The 14,389-nt window shown below is 45.3% G+C and overlaps 1 protein-coding gene across 1 annotated transcript in view; it reads left to right on the forward strand.

Annotated features, from left to right (window-relative positions):
- The window catches only part of Prrxl1 (paired related homeobox protein-like 1), a 53,380-nt gene extending 42,687 nt beyond the window's left edge, over nt 1-10,693 (forward strand). Inside the window, exons 6-7 of the mRNA NM_001001796.4 lie at nt 8,488-8,639; nt 9,926-10,693. Coding sequence (NP_001001796.1) covers nt 8,488-8,624 — 137 coding nt within the window. The 3' untranslated portion in view covers nt 8,625-8,639; nt 9,926-10,693. The remainder of the gene's footprint in view (nt 1-8,487; nt 8,640-9,925) is intronic.
- Nucleotides 10,694-14,389: the final 3,696 nt, after the last annotated feature.

Consider the following 14,389-nt stretch of genomic DNA (forward strand, 5'->3'; position numbering starts at 1 on the left):
TAAAGTTGACTAATAACACACTGTAAGAGACTCTGGCTTCCTTTTAAGTGGTGGAACCACTTGTCTCATCTTATTACTCTGTCTCTCCAGCATGTGTAGGATGTGGCATCTAAAGTGGCTCCAGCGATCCTAGCCTCTTACACAACCCCTTCCTCTGGAGTGTACACTGGATTGGGTAATTCTGGGTCACTGCTTCTAATGTGGGCTGTAAGATGATGGTAGCAGCTCCCCTGTTGGGTGCAGGCTCCTGCTCTCTCTTGGATAGCTCTGCAGGGATGGGGAGAGGAGCAGCTACATGCTCTAGGCAGGAACTGAGGGGTCTCAGACCCACAGCCCTAGGAGAACGGAAGCCCATTTGGGTGGGTGCACCAGCCTGACTGGTATGAAGTCAAGCGGTCCTCTGAGGGGGGAGTAAGGCTGATTATAGGAAAGATAGAAAGAAGATGCAAGAGACAGATACTGGAGGGCTGCAGGTCAGTACTACATCAGCCCCTAGTGTATTTCTCAGCCTTCTTATACTACAGTACCATGGGAAGCAAAGCCACAAGCTAACAAACAACTTTGCTAAAATGTACACGAGACATTTGTTCCCATCTCCAAAACCTCTCTGTTATTTCCCCCAATGTCAATAGAATCTTCAGCCCCTAGCCTTGAGCCTCAGGTGTACCTCCTCTTATCATTCCATGCCTCAGCAGGCCGAGAATCTGCCAACAATCAGGCTCTGACCTTGACTCTGCCTGGCAGGTTCAGGCGCTCTCTCTCTCTCTCTCTCTCTCTCTCTCTCTCTCTCTCTCTCTCTCTCTCTCCTGCTCCAACAGGTGAGCCTGGAAGTGTCCCCTTTCCTAGTGGTCTTCAGGCCACACAGCAGCCTAAGCCCTTGGACTTTAGGTGGGAGGCACTTCCATCCACCATCTCTTAGCCCTGGTGCAGAGCTGAGTGAAAATGGCTGCTCGTGATACCCAGCCACGGAGAGGTGCCAGCTCCCGTCCAGTGTCTGAGTCATAGCAGGAGGTCCCCACCCCCACCCCCAAGCTCTCTCTGGCACCATCTCCTAACATCCAATTTTCAGAGTAGAAGAGAATCCAAGAAGGGGCAGGTGGGATCATAGGGTCCAGGCGTGAGGCAGAGGTCTGGTACCTCCTGGTCGCAGGCACTGGCCATCAGCCGCCTTTTAGAATCAGCTGTATGCCAAGGTTAAGAGCTTTCAATGGCTTCCTTGGGGTGGAGAGGCTGGGGTCCACTTCCCTTTGCTATGGACTTGGGCTCACCGTCTGTTTTATTAATAATACATGTCTGGCTGTGCAGCCTGTGAGCACGGGTTCATCTCTCAAGTCTAATTGTTCTGTCGGCGTGCCTCCTGTAGATGTATCATTTCGTCTCTGTTCTTTATTTAGCAGTTTTATGGCAAGCAATTAGTAATGGCATCAGTCGGAGTCCCTCTTTATGGGAAGATTCATCTCTGTTTACTCAGTGGGATGCTTTTGGAGTGAGGGAGCTTGCTGGGGTAGACTTGGCCCCCACTAACCTCCCTCTATCAGCAGTGCCATGTACCATGTACTATATACACCCCCCAGTGATTCCCAAACTAGGGGCTGCCCATGTCAAGTCTCGGCCCCACCCTTCTGGCTGGGCACAGATATCCCTCAGGCTGGATTCAGTCTCATGCCAATCAGGAGGTCTCAGTAGCTAGGGGGTATGAGATAACTTCACCTTTTCTTTCTCTTGTAGCCCCGTAGGAACTGAACACCTGACACCCTGAGTTTCCTCCCTTGATCTCCCCAGTACTATCTCTTAATAGCAAGCTGCTAGGAGTTTTAATCTGTGGAGATGCTCCTGAAAGCAGATCTGGGGTGAGAAGTGTGTCATTGTCACCAAAGCATCCGAGAGCACCCATTGCTCGACCCTCCATTGCTGTGGTTGTACCTTTGACTCAAGGATGGACCTTTTTCATTGCCAGCGACTGTGGTCTTCACTTGAAGTGATCCACAGTGATAATGGTGACTCCAGAAAGCAAACAAAGCCTCCAGGAGCCGAAGCTAGGTCCAAGGTTTGCACCTGCATCCCAGCTGACGTAGAGGTTGGACGCCTGGACCGTGGCCGAGGATTCACGGAAAGCTAGTGTGTGAGGAGCTTCCGAGCAAGGCAGGCTGAGCATGGGTTTGTGAGGCAAGTGTATGGACTTGCTTTGCTTGCGAAGGAAGTTAGTTGATGGCAGTGGGGGTTCAGTCCACCATGCAGGATGCCGACCCAGCCAAGTCTGGCTCTGAGGCAGTTCTAAAATCCCTTCTTTCAGAACTCCTCCCCAGGTCCTCTCACCCTGCTGCACTCTGCACAGATGGTCTCAAGGATCCTGGGTGGAAGGATATACCTTGGCATTTGTAGTCAGATCTGCCTGCTTTCGAGGCTCCCATTTCCTCTCTGCCTAAATACAATAACTTTGCCATGTCAGGGATAACTAACTTTGTCATGCCAGGGAATTATTTGGACCTGAGATTGTTCTTCAGCACAATGGACACCATAATTATCCATTGATAAGGGTTTAATATTCTTCTAGAGCAGCGGTCCTCAACCTATGGGTTGCAGCCCCTGGGGGCTTGACCCACCCTTTCACAAGGGCCACATATCAGATAGCCTGCATATTAGATATTTATATTAGTATTCATGGAAGCAGCCAAATTACAGTTATGAAGTAGCAAAGAAAATAATTTTATGCTTAGGGGCTCACCACCACACGAGGGACTATATTAAAGGGTCGTGGCATTCGGAAGGTTGAGAACCACAGCTCTAGAAAGTGAAGTCAGACTTGAATGGAAGGTAGGCTGGCTGACTAGAGCTTATGTGGTAGCATCAACTCCAGTCACCAAGTGCTCTTCAGCTGTCCTCTTACTAACAAGCTGTGACCCATGGGTTGAAGGGTGCTTCTCCTTTTCACCTCAGCACAGAGGCCCTACCTTATCCCGACTCTTAGTAGCATGGTATGGCCCAGTGGAAATTAGCTGGAATGATCTAGTTATCTTTTGCAGAGTGACAAGGAACACCACGAACTGGTAGCTTAAGACAATATTAGTGTCCAATGCCAGTCAGGAAAAGGGGTGGATTCCTTTTTGATCTCATGGGCCTGTAAGTTAGGAATGGTTTGCTTGGTGCTTCTAGCTCTAGAATTTTTTAAATAGAGAATTTCACATATTCATATAATGTGATCAAACAATCCCATTCTCTCCTCCCCCACCCAGTCCTCCCCTACTCTCCATCTCTCCCATCAAACTTTATGTGCAGTTTTTTTTTTAATGCACTGAATTCACATCGTGTTGCCCGTGTGTGCATGGGTGTGGACCAGCTACTGGAACACACTTTGCCTCTCAGGCATTACATCCTAGAAGAAAACTGACTTTCCTTTTCCCAGCATCCCTCAGTTACCAGTAGCACCTCAGGCCGAGGTGAGACTCACGAGCCCCTCCCCAACTCACACTGGGGTTTTGCTGGCTGGATCTTCTGCAAGTGGTCCTGACCTGTGAATTCACGGGTGTGAGAGCCCTGCCAGGTCCAGCACACACTGTTCTGCTGTAGATGCCCTTCCCTGGGGTTCTTAATCTTTCTGCCCCTGCATCTGTGATGCTCTCTGAGCCCCGGAGAAGGGAGTGTGATGCGGATGTCCCATTTAGAGCTGAGCACTCCACAGAGTCTTCTCTGCTCATTGACCAGGGTTAATCTGCCTCTAGATTTTGCCTGTGGTTGCTCTAAGACAGTGGCTGGAGCTGAAGGGCAAGGGCTGGGCTAGCTGAGTGTGGCCCCAGAGGTCACCAGGTTGTAAGGGATCTAGTCAGGCTTCCTCGTGGCATGGTTGATTCAGGTTTTCTACTTGGCAGCCTTAGGCTGTAAAGACAGACACAGATGAGAGGAAGTTGTAACTGTTTTTGTGACTCAGGCTCAGAGTCATTTCCATTGTAGTTTATTCCACTGTAATATCTATCTATCTATCTATCTATCTATCTATCTATCTATCTATCTATCTATCTATCTATCATCTCTGTCTCTCTCTCTCTCTGTCTCTCTTTCTCTCAGAAGTCAGAGGGTAGAAACAAGAGGAAGCGATTATTCATAATAATTAGGTTTCCAGTAGAGCAAGTGGGATGGGACATTCTTGTCATATTCAGCCCTCTATAAAATAGAGTACCTATAAAGAGATTTATGACTCTGGGAATCATTAGGGCAAAAGACCCTACTTTCTTCAGCTTTGAGGCCATCATGGCTGCACCCCAACCCCTTTAATGACCTCTACTATAGGCAGCAGCTAGGTAATTCTCACTGGAGGCTGTCATGTACACAGTCAAGGCTTGAGGAAGTGAGCTCTGAGAGCTAGGATGGCCTTGTCTTCCTGGCTTGGTCTTCCTTTCAGGATCTAAGGATCTAGCCTTTTCTTCATTACTATTCACCCTATTTTAGAGAGAAAAATTCTAACCATAGGCCCATTGCCTGGTGCTATGGGTTCCATGTGCCACGTACTGGGCCCATTAAGTGCCGGTCTTCTCATCCGTGGAGTCTTGTGGCAGCGAATGAGCAGGGAGAAGAATCTCTTTTGTCTGTTGCTCTGGCAGCTTCCTGGTCCCTGTGACACCCTGCTGTGACTCCATTTCACTAAGCTCAGGATCCTGCAGGGTTGGGGTCCTGATAGCCTCCTGAGTGGCACCTCACCATCTCTGTGTGAGTTTCCAAGGGTCTTAAAGCTTGCTTTGAAGCTGGAGGTCTTTCATCTGACATAGCCCAGCACTCCTGCCACCCAGCCTTCCCCCCCATTGATTCTTCTCAGACTCCTTCCATCTTCTCCTGCCTTCTTCCATCTACATCCCAGACAAACAGAGCAGAAGATGCTTGGCATGTGTGTGCTATGAATCACATAGCTCACACTGCACATCGATGTGGCCACATAGATGGAACACAGACAGCTTTGAGTAGGTGAAGGTCAGCAAGCATTTGGATTTTATTTTTACTTTTTTATTTATTTTTTGAGAATTTCATACCTTGTATTTTTAATCATATTATTTCTTGTCCTCTGACTCCTCCCAGATCCTCCTTACAGCCCACCAAACTTCATGTTCTTTTTTTTTCTTCTTAAAAAAATAGAAAAGAAATCATTAAAAATATGGGACTCCAATTTGTGTTGGCCAGCTACTCCAGAGCCTTGGCCCCACCCTGGAGAGCAGCCGACGTCCCTGATGTCATCCTATGGAATCCCATGTTTTCTCTCCCTCTTCTTTCCCAGCAGTGGGCATTTGAGACGCGACGTTGTACCTGCCTCCCTTCCTTCATTTTGAGATTTTGTTTGTCTTGAGCTTGTGCAGGTTTTATACATTTTTCCTGAGTTCGTACGTTCTACCTGTTGTGTCAGGAAAATGCTATTTCCTTAAAATCATCACAACCTCTTCTTCTTTTTCCCCTCCATTTATTTATTTATTTATTTGGATATTTTCTTTATTTACATTTAAAATGTTATCCCCTTTCCAGGTCTCCCCTTCGGAAACCCCCTATTCCATCCCTCCTCCCCCTGCCTCTATGAGGGTGCTTCCCCACCCACCCACTCCCATCTTCCCACCCTGGCATTGCCCTACTCTGGGGCATTGAACACACGCAGGCCCAAGGGCCTCTCCTCTCACTGATACCAACAAGGCCATCCTCTGTCACATATGTGGCCGGAGCCATGTGTCCCTCCATGTGTACTTGTTGGTTGGTGGTCTAGTTCCCCAGAGCTCTGGGGGGTCTGGCCAGTTGACACTGTTGCTCCCTCCATGGGGCTGAAAACCCCCTCAGCTCCTCCAATCTCTTCTTCAACTCCTCCCTGAGTGGGGACCCTGCACTCAGTCCAATGGTTGGCTGCAAGCATCTGCCTTTGTATTTGTCAGGTTTTGGCAAAGCCTCTCAGGAGACAGTCATATCAGGCTCTTGTCAGCAAGCACTTCCTGGCATCCACAATAGCGTCCGGGTTTGGTGATTGTATATGGGATGGCTAATATCCACTTATAGTGAGTGCATGCTGTGTGTGTTCTTTTGTGACTGAGTTACCTCACTCAGGATGATATTTTCAAGTTCCACCCATTTGCCTGCAAATTTCATGAAGTCATTGTTTTTAATAGCTGAGTAGTATTCCATTGTGTAAATGTACCACATTTTCTATATCCATTTCTCTGTTGAAGGACATCTGGGTTGTAGTACAGGGGAATGCCAGGGCCAAGAATTGGGAGTGTGTGGGTAGGGGAACAGGGCGGGGGGAGGGTATAGGGAACTTTCGGGACAGCACTCGAAATGTATATAAAGAAATTATCTAATAAAAAAATAAATGAAAAAATATGGCTGCTATGAACATAGTGGAGCATGTGTCCTTATTACATGTTGGAGCATCTTCTGGGTATATGCCCAGGAGTGGTATAGCTGGGTCCTGAGGTAGTACTATGTCCAGTATTCTGAGGAACCACCAGATTGATTTCCAGAGTGGGTCAATGGAATAGAATTGAAGACCCAGAAATGACCCACACACTTACGGTCACTTGATCTTTGACAAAGGAGCTAAAACCATCCAGTGGGAAAAAGACAGCATTTTCAACAAATGATGCTGGTTCAACTGGTGGTCAACATGTAGAAGAATGCAAATTGATCCATTCTTATCTCCCTGTACAAAGCTCAAGTACAAATGGATCAAGGAACTCCACATAAAACCAGTTACACTGAATCTAATAGAAGAGAAACTGGAGAAAAGCCTCGAACACATGGACACAGGGGAAAAGTTCCTGAACAGAATAACAATGGCTTATGCTTTAAGATCAAGAATAGACAAATGGGATCTCATAAAATTGCAAAGCTTCTGTAAGGCAAAGGACACTGTCAATAGGACAGAATGGCAACCAACAGATTGGGAAAAGATCTTTACCAATCACACATCTGATAGAGGACTAATATCCATTATATACAAAAACTCAAGAAGTTAGACTCCAGAGAACCAAATAACCCTATTTAAAAAATAAGGAACAGAGCTAAGCAGAGAATTCTCAACTGAGGAAACTCGAATGGCAGAGAAGCACCTAAAGACATGTTCAACATCCATAGTGATCAGGGAAATGCAAATCAAAACAACCCTGAGATTCCACCTCACACCAGTCAAAATGGCTAAGACCAAAAACTCAGGTGATATCAGATGCTGGAGAGGATGTGGAGAAAGAGGAACACTCCTCCATTCCTGATGGGATTACAAGCTGATACAACAACCTCTTCTCCTTCTTTCTGCCCCTCTTCCACATAAGTCCTTGAACCTTGAGGAGAGGGGCATAGAAAAGACAGCCCACTCCAGGCTCTGCACTCCAAAGTTTCTCCCTCTGCACATTGTTGACTTGTGGGTCTCTGTGTTAATTACCATCCACTGCAAGAAGACTCTTCTTTACTCGAGACTGAGCCATGCTTTGCTCTATGATCACAGTAATGTGTTATTAGGATTTCTTTTATTATCAGTTAGCAGAGTAATGATGGTAGCTTTTCTCTGGGCTCATGACCTATGTAGTCTTGGTTCATAGCATCATTAATAGTGTCAGGGTATATTCTATCTTATAGACTAGACCTTAACTCTGAACAAAAGTAGTTGGTTACTTCCTTAACAGTCATGCCATGGTTGCAGCAGTGGGCATATCTTGCAGGCATGTTGTCATAGCTCACAAGGTTCATAGCTGGGTGCAATTCTTCTCAGGTAGTATGTATACCACCTTCTAGCATTGTGAATGTTAGCCAGTAAGGGTGAAGGTTCCACTTGAGCGTCACCTATAGTTTTCCATGCTCTGTGCCATAAATACATAATGTCTTCAGTAATAGGGTCTTACTGCCAAGTTCTAGAGGGTAACAGATGGCCTTTGTAGCAGCCTATAATATTTAGATGTAATCAATTTCTGGTATTGGGGGATTTATTTGGTGGTATATGATATCTAGTTGGGATATTCTCACCCCCATTATATGGTGATTTTATTTAGGTATCCTTAACACAGGTACATATTTTAGGAAGCTTCTGACAGTGGTATGTTATCATACAGCCGTTCAGAAGGTCTTTAGTGTTAGTTATTCATCCTGTACTCCCCCCTTACCTGTTCTCCCACCCCATCCCTTTAATCCTCTTGTTCTGATTTCCCCCTTTCCCTTTATTACACTCTATTTTAAAGACAAGTGAGAAAGGTTACAGGAGTTGTTTTGAAACAATTATCCTTTGCTACAACATCAATACAAGGGATGGCATGGTTGAACAGGCAGCTGCTAGGCAGATATTCCTATAGACGTATTTTATGCAATGCTGTGGTTCTGACGAGCTCTTTCAGTGTTATCACTGGGCAGATCACACAGCAGGGCTGTGTCTCTATGACCCGTTGGTTTTGTCTCACTAGGGTTTGGCTGAATTAACTGTTTTAATTCTGATCACTTTCACTCATTCCCCTCTTGCTCCCATCCTCTTTTCTCTCACAGATCATTTCCGAGCAATGCTATGTTCTGGAAGCTTTGGGTTCAGAGGGGAACAGACCCAACAGAGAGCCTTAACTCCAAACCTGTACCCTTTCTTGATAGACGAGAGATGCTCAGCAGTAGATATGACACAAGGATGAACTGTATCATGTTAGGTGAGACGCACTAGAGTGAAACCGAGGACAAAGGATGGAGAAGTGGACATGGCAGACTGGGATAAAGGGCTTGGTGGAAAGAGACAAAATCAGAGTGGGGGAGAGAGAGAGGGGGGGGGGAGAGGGAGAGGGGGAGGGGGAGGGAGAGGGAGAAGGAGAGGGAGAGGGAGAGGGAGAGAGAGAGAGGTGGGGGGCAGGAGGTCTTCCGGGTGGGTAAGGATGCAGATCCCTGGAAACTTGAATCTCAGGGAAACTTGGTTTAGTACTTAAGCCCTGGGCATCTTCCCAGGAGTTGGATCTGTGTTGGCCAAGACCACCAGGCTTGTCACACTAGCTTCTGTGAGTGTAGGTCTTGAGGCTGTTACAAGGATGCAAGGAGTCATTCTTCACCAATTGAGCTGCATTTGTCTTGTCATCTGAGTCCAAGTCCCCATGTGTCTCTCAGTCTAGGAATGATTCTTTAGTATACATGGGCCTTCTCTGTGAATGCCAGGCTCCAGATGTAGCACACCAAGATATCACAGGTGCCTCACAGCCAGAGGTCCTCAAGGTTCCCTTTGTAGCTGTCACAGGCCTGCTTGGAGCATGTACAGCAGCCAACACCGACCTTGGTCCCAGAGAATAGGAGATCTGTGCGGTGGGCAGCATCCACGCTAAGCAAGCCCATCCTTGTCTTGCTTACTGGGGCCATTTCATGATGAGTGAATGCTCAGAATCTGAAAGCAGGTTATTCCTGAACCATGACAGCAAGGGGCTGTGGCTGAGGACACCAGAGCAGGATGGTGACTACCTGACATTTATGAGTATTTAGCAGGTCCAGGTACTGGGCATGCTAACTCACCCAATCTTCATGAGCACTCTCTGTGACAGGTTTTACAGAGAGAAATAGGCTTGGTCAGCAGTAGTACTTGTGATGCGGGTTGTGGTGAATCCAGACAACCTGACTGGAGGCCTGGATCTCAGCTCTTCTTTTTAGTAATGCCTGAGAGATGCTTTGGAGGTGTGCCTGGTTAGTAGTTTGTTATCTTTAATGCTCTGATTTTAGCCATCCGGTTGAGAGGTCTCAGACCCTTTTACCGAGGATAAATTTAGCTTCAGCCAATATGTTGACATAAGACCCTAAATCAGAATATGTAGATAAGCTATGCCTGCATTTCTGACTAATAATAATGTGAAAAATGAAAAAAAATTTAAAAGTTTATTTTACTTAGACATCTCTCTCTCTCTCTCTCTCTCTCTCTCTCTCTCTCTCTCTCTCTCTCTCTCTCTTCCCCCACCCCCCCCAGGAACCCCTGGAGGCTAGAAGAGGGCATTGGATCCTCTGGAGCTGGAACTGTAGGTGACTTTAAGCTATCGGGTATGGTTGCTGGGAACTGAAGTCAGGTCCTCTGGAAGAGCGGCAAATGCTCTTGACCTTGGAGACATCACCATATCGCCATCATTTTCTTACATGCTTGTAGATGACAGCCACACTGTGTGGACTAGTTACATTTCTGACAGACAGTGGACCAGAAAGCTGTTGTCATCCAGCCCTATCAACACTTGGGATTGTCAGAATTTATAATTTTGCTAACCCACCCTTACGTCCTCTGCTTCCTCGCTCTCATTTCTTTCTTTCCTGTTTTGAGCTGGGGATCTAACTCAGGACACTAGTTCAGCTCAACTGCTGAACTACACTCTGCCTAAAAGGACTTTTTTTTAGTATTCGAAACTGTTTCCTCCTCTCTCTTCTTGCCTGGGTAGTTTCTAGTGATCAGCTGGCTGTAAGTTTTACCTTTGACCTTTATTTTTTTTTTTTAGATGCACTGTAAGGTGTCCATCTACTATGGCTGTCAAAAAATTCCCCTTTCTATTTGTTGGCAAGAGTTTCATTTACATTTATTTTACTTACGGCTTACTGAACTTCTTGGATCTCTAAATTTACAGTTATTATTAAATTTGAAAGAAAACCCCCAATATCCCATCTCTATTTTTCTCTTATCTTTTTCCCTCCTTTATTTGTAATTTCAGTCAAATATATATTAAATTACATAACAGGCCACTGCTGCTGTTAAATCAGATTTTGTTCTGTGTGTCTCATTGTGTATGGTGCCCATTGCCAAATGTCCTGATTTCTAATTCTTTAATAAGCTATTGATCTCACCCCATATGGTGTTCACTTTAGATGTATTGTTTCTCATCTCTCGATGTTACAATCAGGTAATCAGGGTTTGTTTTTTTTTTTTTTTTTTTTTTTTGCTTTGAGTTTGTCTTCTCGTCATCCTCATGTTGTCTTCTACATTCTGGATTGTACAGAGAAGGAGGAGACAAGCTTCTAAAAGTCCTTCCCAGTTATCTGTCATTTCCTTCACTGAAGGATCCATCTTTATTGTATGTTTTTTCTCTTGGTTATGAATTTTATTTTCCTGCTTCTTTGTAAGCCTGATAATATATGGTTGTATCATGAGCACTGAGCTTTTTATATTCTTGGTGGGTTTTGTTGTATCCCTTTAAATAGATTTTTTTTTGGTCTTCTGAATAGCCACTGTGAGGGCAGGTAGATCTTTAGAATTAACTTTTTAATTACTATTGCATGTGTATGTAATGTACACATGTGTGGGTACACTAAACCATGAGGGTTCAGCGGATCTGAGGTCAGGCTCTTGTGCCTACACAGCAAGCAATTTACTCCCAAGCCCTATCCCCAACCCCTTAGAACTGACTTGATAATAAAATGGCCTATCATCTGTATGGTCTATGTGGTGAGCACTCCTCACGTATAGAGTGAGCACTCTTTATTGGGATAGTTAACCGAAGGACTAATCTTTTAATTTTATTTAGCTCTAAATGGCTGCATATGCTTTGTGTCCAACATATATGACACTGTGACTTAGCAGAACATTGCTTTACAGATTTTTAAGGATGGATCCAGTGAAACCTTATTCTTCTTGCACCTGAAGTAGCTCTTTTCCTGGCCTCGTATGTGTGCACATCACAACTTAGTCAAGACTGGAGGAACCACTCTGCAGTGTTTTTTTTTTGTAAGTCCCCTTCTGTCCAGTACGCCACTCTGGTAACGCTCATAGTCAACTCTGACCTCTGTGGCCACTGATCCAGATTTCCTCTGAGCTCCAATCTGGAAAGTGCTTCCAGATAATGAGTTGATTCTTTCTCTTCAGGACCTCAGTGCTGCCTGCTATTCAGGGACTAGAAGCTATAGCTTCATACAGAGTGCTGGTTGCTAAGATGAAGGCTATAAGAAGGTTGCTTCTATAGCAGGCACTTTAGCTGACGATGGTAACTAATTTAAATTACTGGCAAACTCAATTAAGAGTCTGCTCATGGACCACAGTAAAATTATTTCCAAGCACTTTTCTTTTGATGCTGAGTTTCCCCCAAAGGTCCAGAATGCTTTGGTTTACCTAGAATGGAGCCAATGGATGGACTCACAGATGCCATTTGTGTAGTCACATTTCATCTGCTTTGCTGAAATTCCTACCTGGGTGGCAGAAAGGAAGAGTCCCACTCAGTCCCACTGGACCTGACAATTCTTCTCCAGGGCTATCTGCACAGCACCAGGTCTACGCAGAAGATGTGCATTTAGCACATTCTGTCAATAGCCTGCAGAAATTAGATTAGATTAAAATGCAATGATGTGTTTTTGGAGATTCATTTCCTCTTTCTCTCCCCTCTCTCTTTCACTCTTCCTTTACTCCTCTCTTCTCTCTTCCCCTTGCTTTCTCTGCTTTTGGTGACTTCTACCTTCTTACATGAAGAGTGTAAGGAGCAAAGATTTTTCCTGGGGCTGTCAGGAAAGAGAATATGCAGTAGGGTGGCAGCATAGTCAGGTCCCCTTTAACAAACGTGCCCAAATGTGTCATCTGGTTTCAAGTCTTCAGAACCCTGAGGCCAGGCTCTAGGTATTTTTTACACACTTGTGACCTAGTCCTTAGGAAGTTAAGGTGGAAAGATGGAAGAACAAGACCAACCTGAAACACAGAGCGAAGCTTTGATTCAAAAAAGACAGACAGACAGACAGACAGTAGCAAAGCAACATGCTCTAAAGAACTTTTGGACCTTTGGGGGCATTCAGACAATCTCCTTCTGGCTGATTTGAGATCCCAGCTTCTTTCAGAAGCACACATTTCAGCAACTCAGAAAATGGCCTCATATGTGAGGATGTCCACCACTGTAATGATGCTTTGGGTTCTCCTGAAACTCTGCAGTACCTGATGATGCTCAAACACTCCTCCAGATTTAAACCTGGGTGTGTGGGGAGGGTGGGACTTACCTTTTGGCGTCATTTACTCTGAGATAACCTCCACCCACCCCCTATGGAGCTAAAAGTAGACAGACTCATTTGAATGGGGTGAGGAGGATGAGAAGAAAGCTCCAACCCCTTTGCCTGATTCTGACAGATGGCACCTGGGATCTTCTCAGGAGACATAAAAGTTAAAACCAACCTGCATTAACTTGGCCTCCCCACTTGGCAACTGGGTGTGAGAAATGCTTTAGAAGACTGGATTCTGATACCAAGGTCTCCCGTGGTAATAAACACAAATCTCAGGCACATTTAACACTTTCACATAATACAATTTGCCTAATGTCCTCATCAGTCCACCATCACAAAGTCAAATAATTATTTGGTTCTAATTTGGCTTTTGGATATCATCTGGATGTTGGGCAGGCTTTTTGGCCTCCTCCTGTTGGCAGGTATAGATTTCTCATCAAAGACCATTAATAAAGTGTGAGTGCTTACAGGTTACATTGTGGGACATCTGTTCATCGTTTTTTGGGTCATGACCCAATTTCTGGAGTACAGGATGCATGATTATCTAACATAGGGATTAGAGCAGCAGAATGCTTGCTTTGCATTGGGCCTAGGACTTATTTATATGATGCTCTTCCATTGGAAAAAAGTGATAGCATGGAGTGCCCATGGCTACTTTCCCAAAAGACTCTTTTACTTAGCTTCAACCCAGCAGTTTAAAAGAGAAGAATTCCGCCATATTCAGTGAGGTTTTCTGACAGTCCTCCTTGTGGCCCTGTGAGACACTAGGCGATGAAGCAGTAATGCAGACGGTTTCCTCCCCTCAAAACTGGCCACTGAGCAGGCTTTGTAAACACATGTTGCATACATTATTATAATGTGTGCAGTTTGTGTGAAGTACATAGTGCCTGCAGACTCAAGAAATTAGGTATGACTAGGAATTAGGGCATCTCACAGGATAAGGTAGAACATCTTAGGGTACATAGGAAGGAGGAAAGAAAAATCCGTGAACTTAGGACTTATAATAAGCTTAGGGCTCGTAAGGAAGAGGTCTCTAGGAATCTGGTGAGCAAAAACTAGACCATTAAGATTCATAAGAGATATGTAAGAAAAGTTTTTATGTCCATTTTGTAGGCAGGAGGAAGCTATGAGAGAAAGACACACAGAGATAGATAAGGGAAAGCTTTGAGGACAGGATACACAGAAAACAGACAGGAGGAGGCAGTGAGACCAGGATCCACAAAAAGCAAACTACAGGCGTGTGTTTGTAAGGATAGGTGCCAGAGGAAGCACACAGGGAGAGGGTGTAGGTTGGACTCACACAGGAAGTAGCAGAAGGATGTGAGATTAGGACGTATAGGAAGTAAACCAAAGGCTGTCAGGGAGAGGATACAAAAAGGTACAAGAAGAAGGTGGAGTGGAGGAGAGCACCTGCTTACCTGCTGTGGTGTAACAGCATTCCAAAACCCAGAGGCTCAAAAATGACATCACTTGGGGCGGA

The sequence above is a fragment of the Mus musculus genome, chromosome 14 (assembly GCF_000001635.26).
Source record: "Mus musculus strain C57BL/6J chromosome 14, GRCm38.p6 C57BL/6J".
Taxonomy (NCBI): domain Eukaryota; kingdom Metazoa; phylum Chordata; class Mammalia; order Rodentia; family Muridae; genus Mus; species Mus musculus.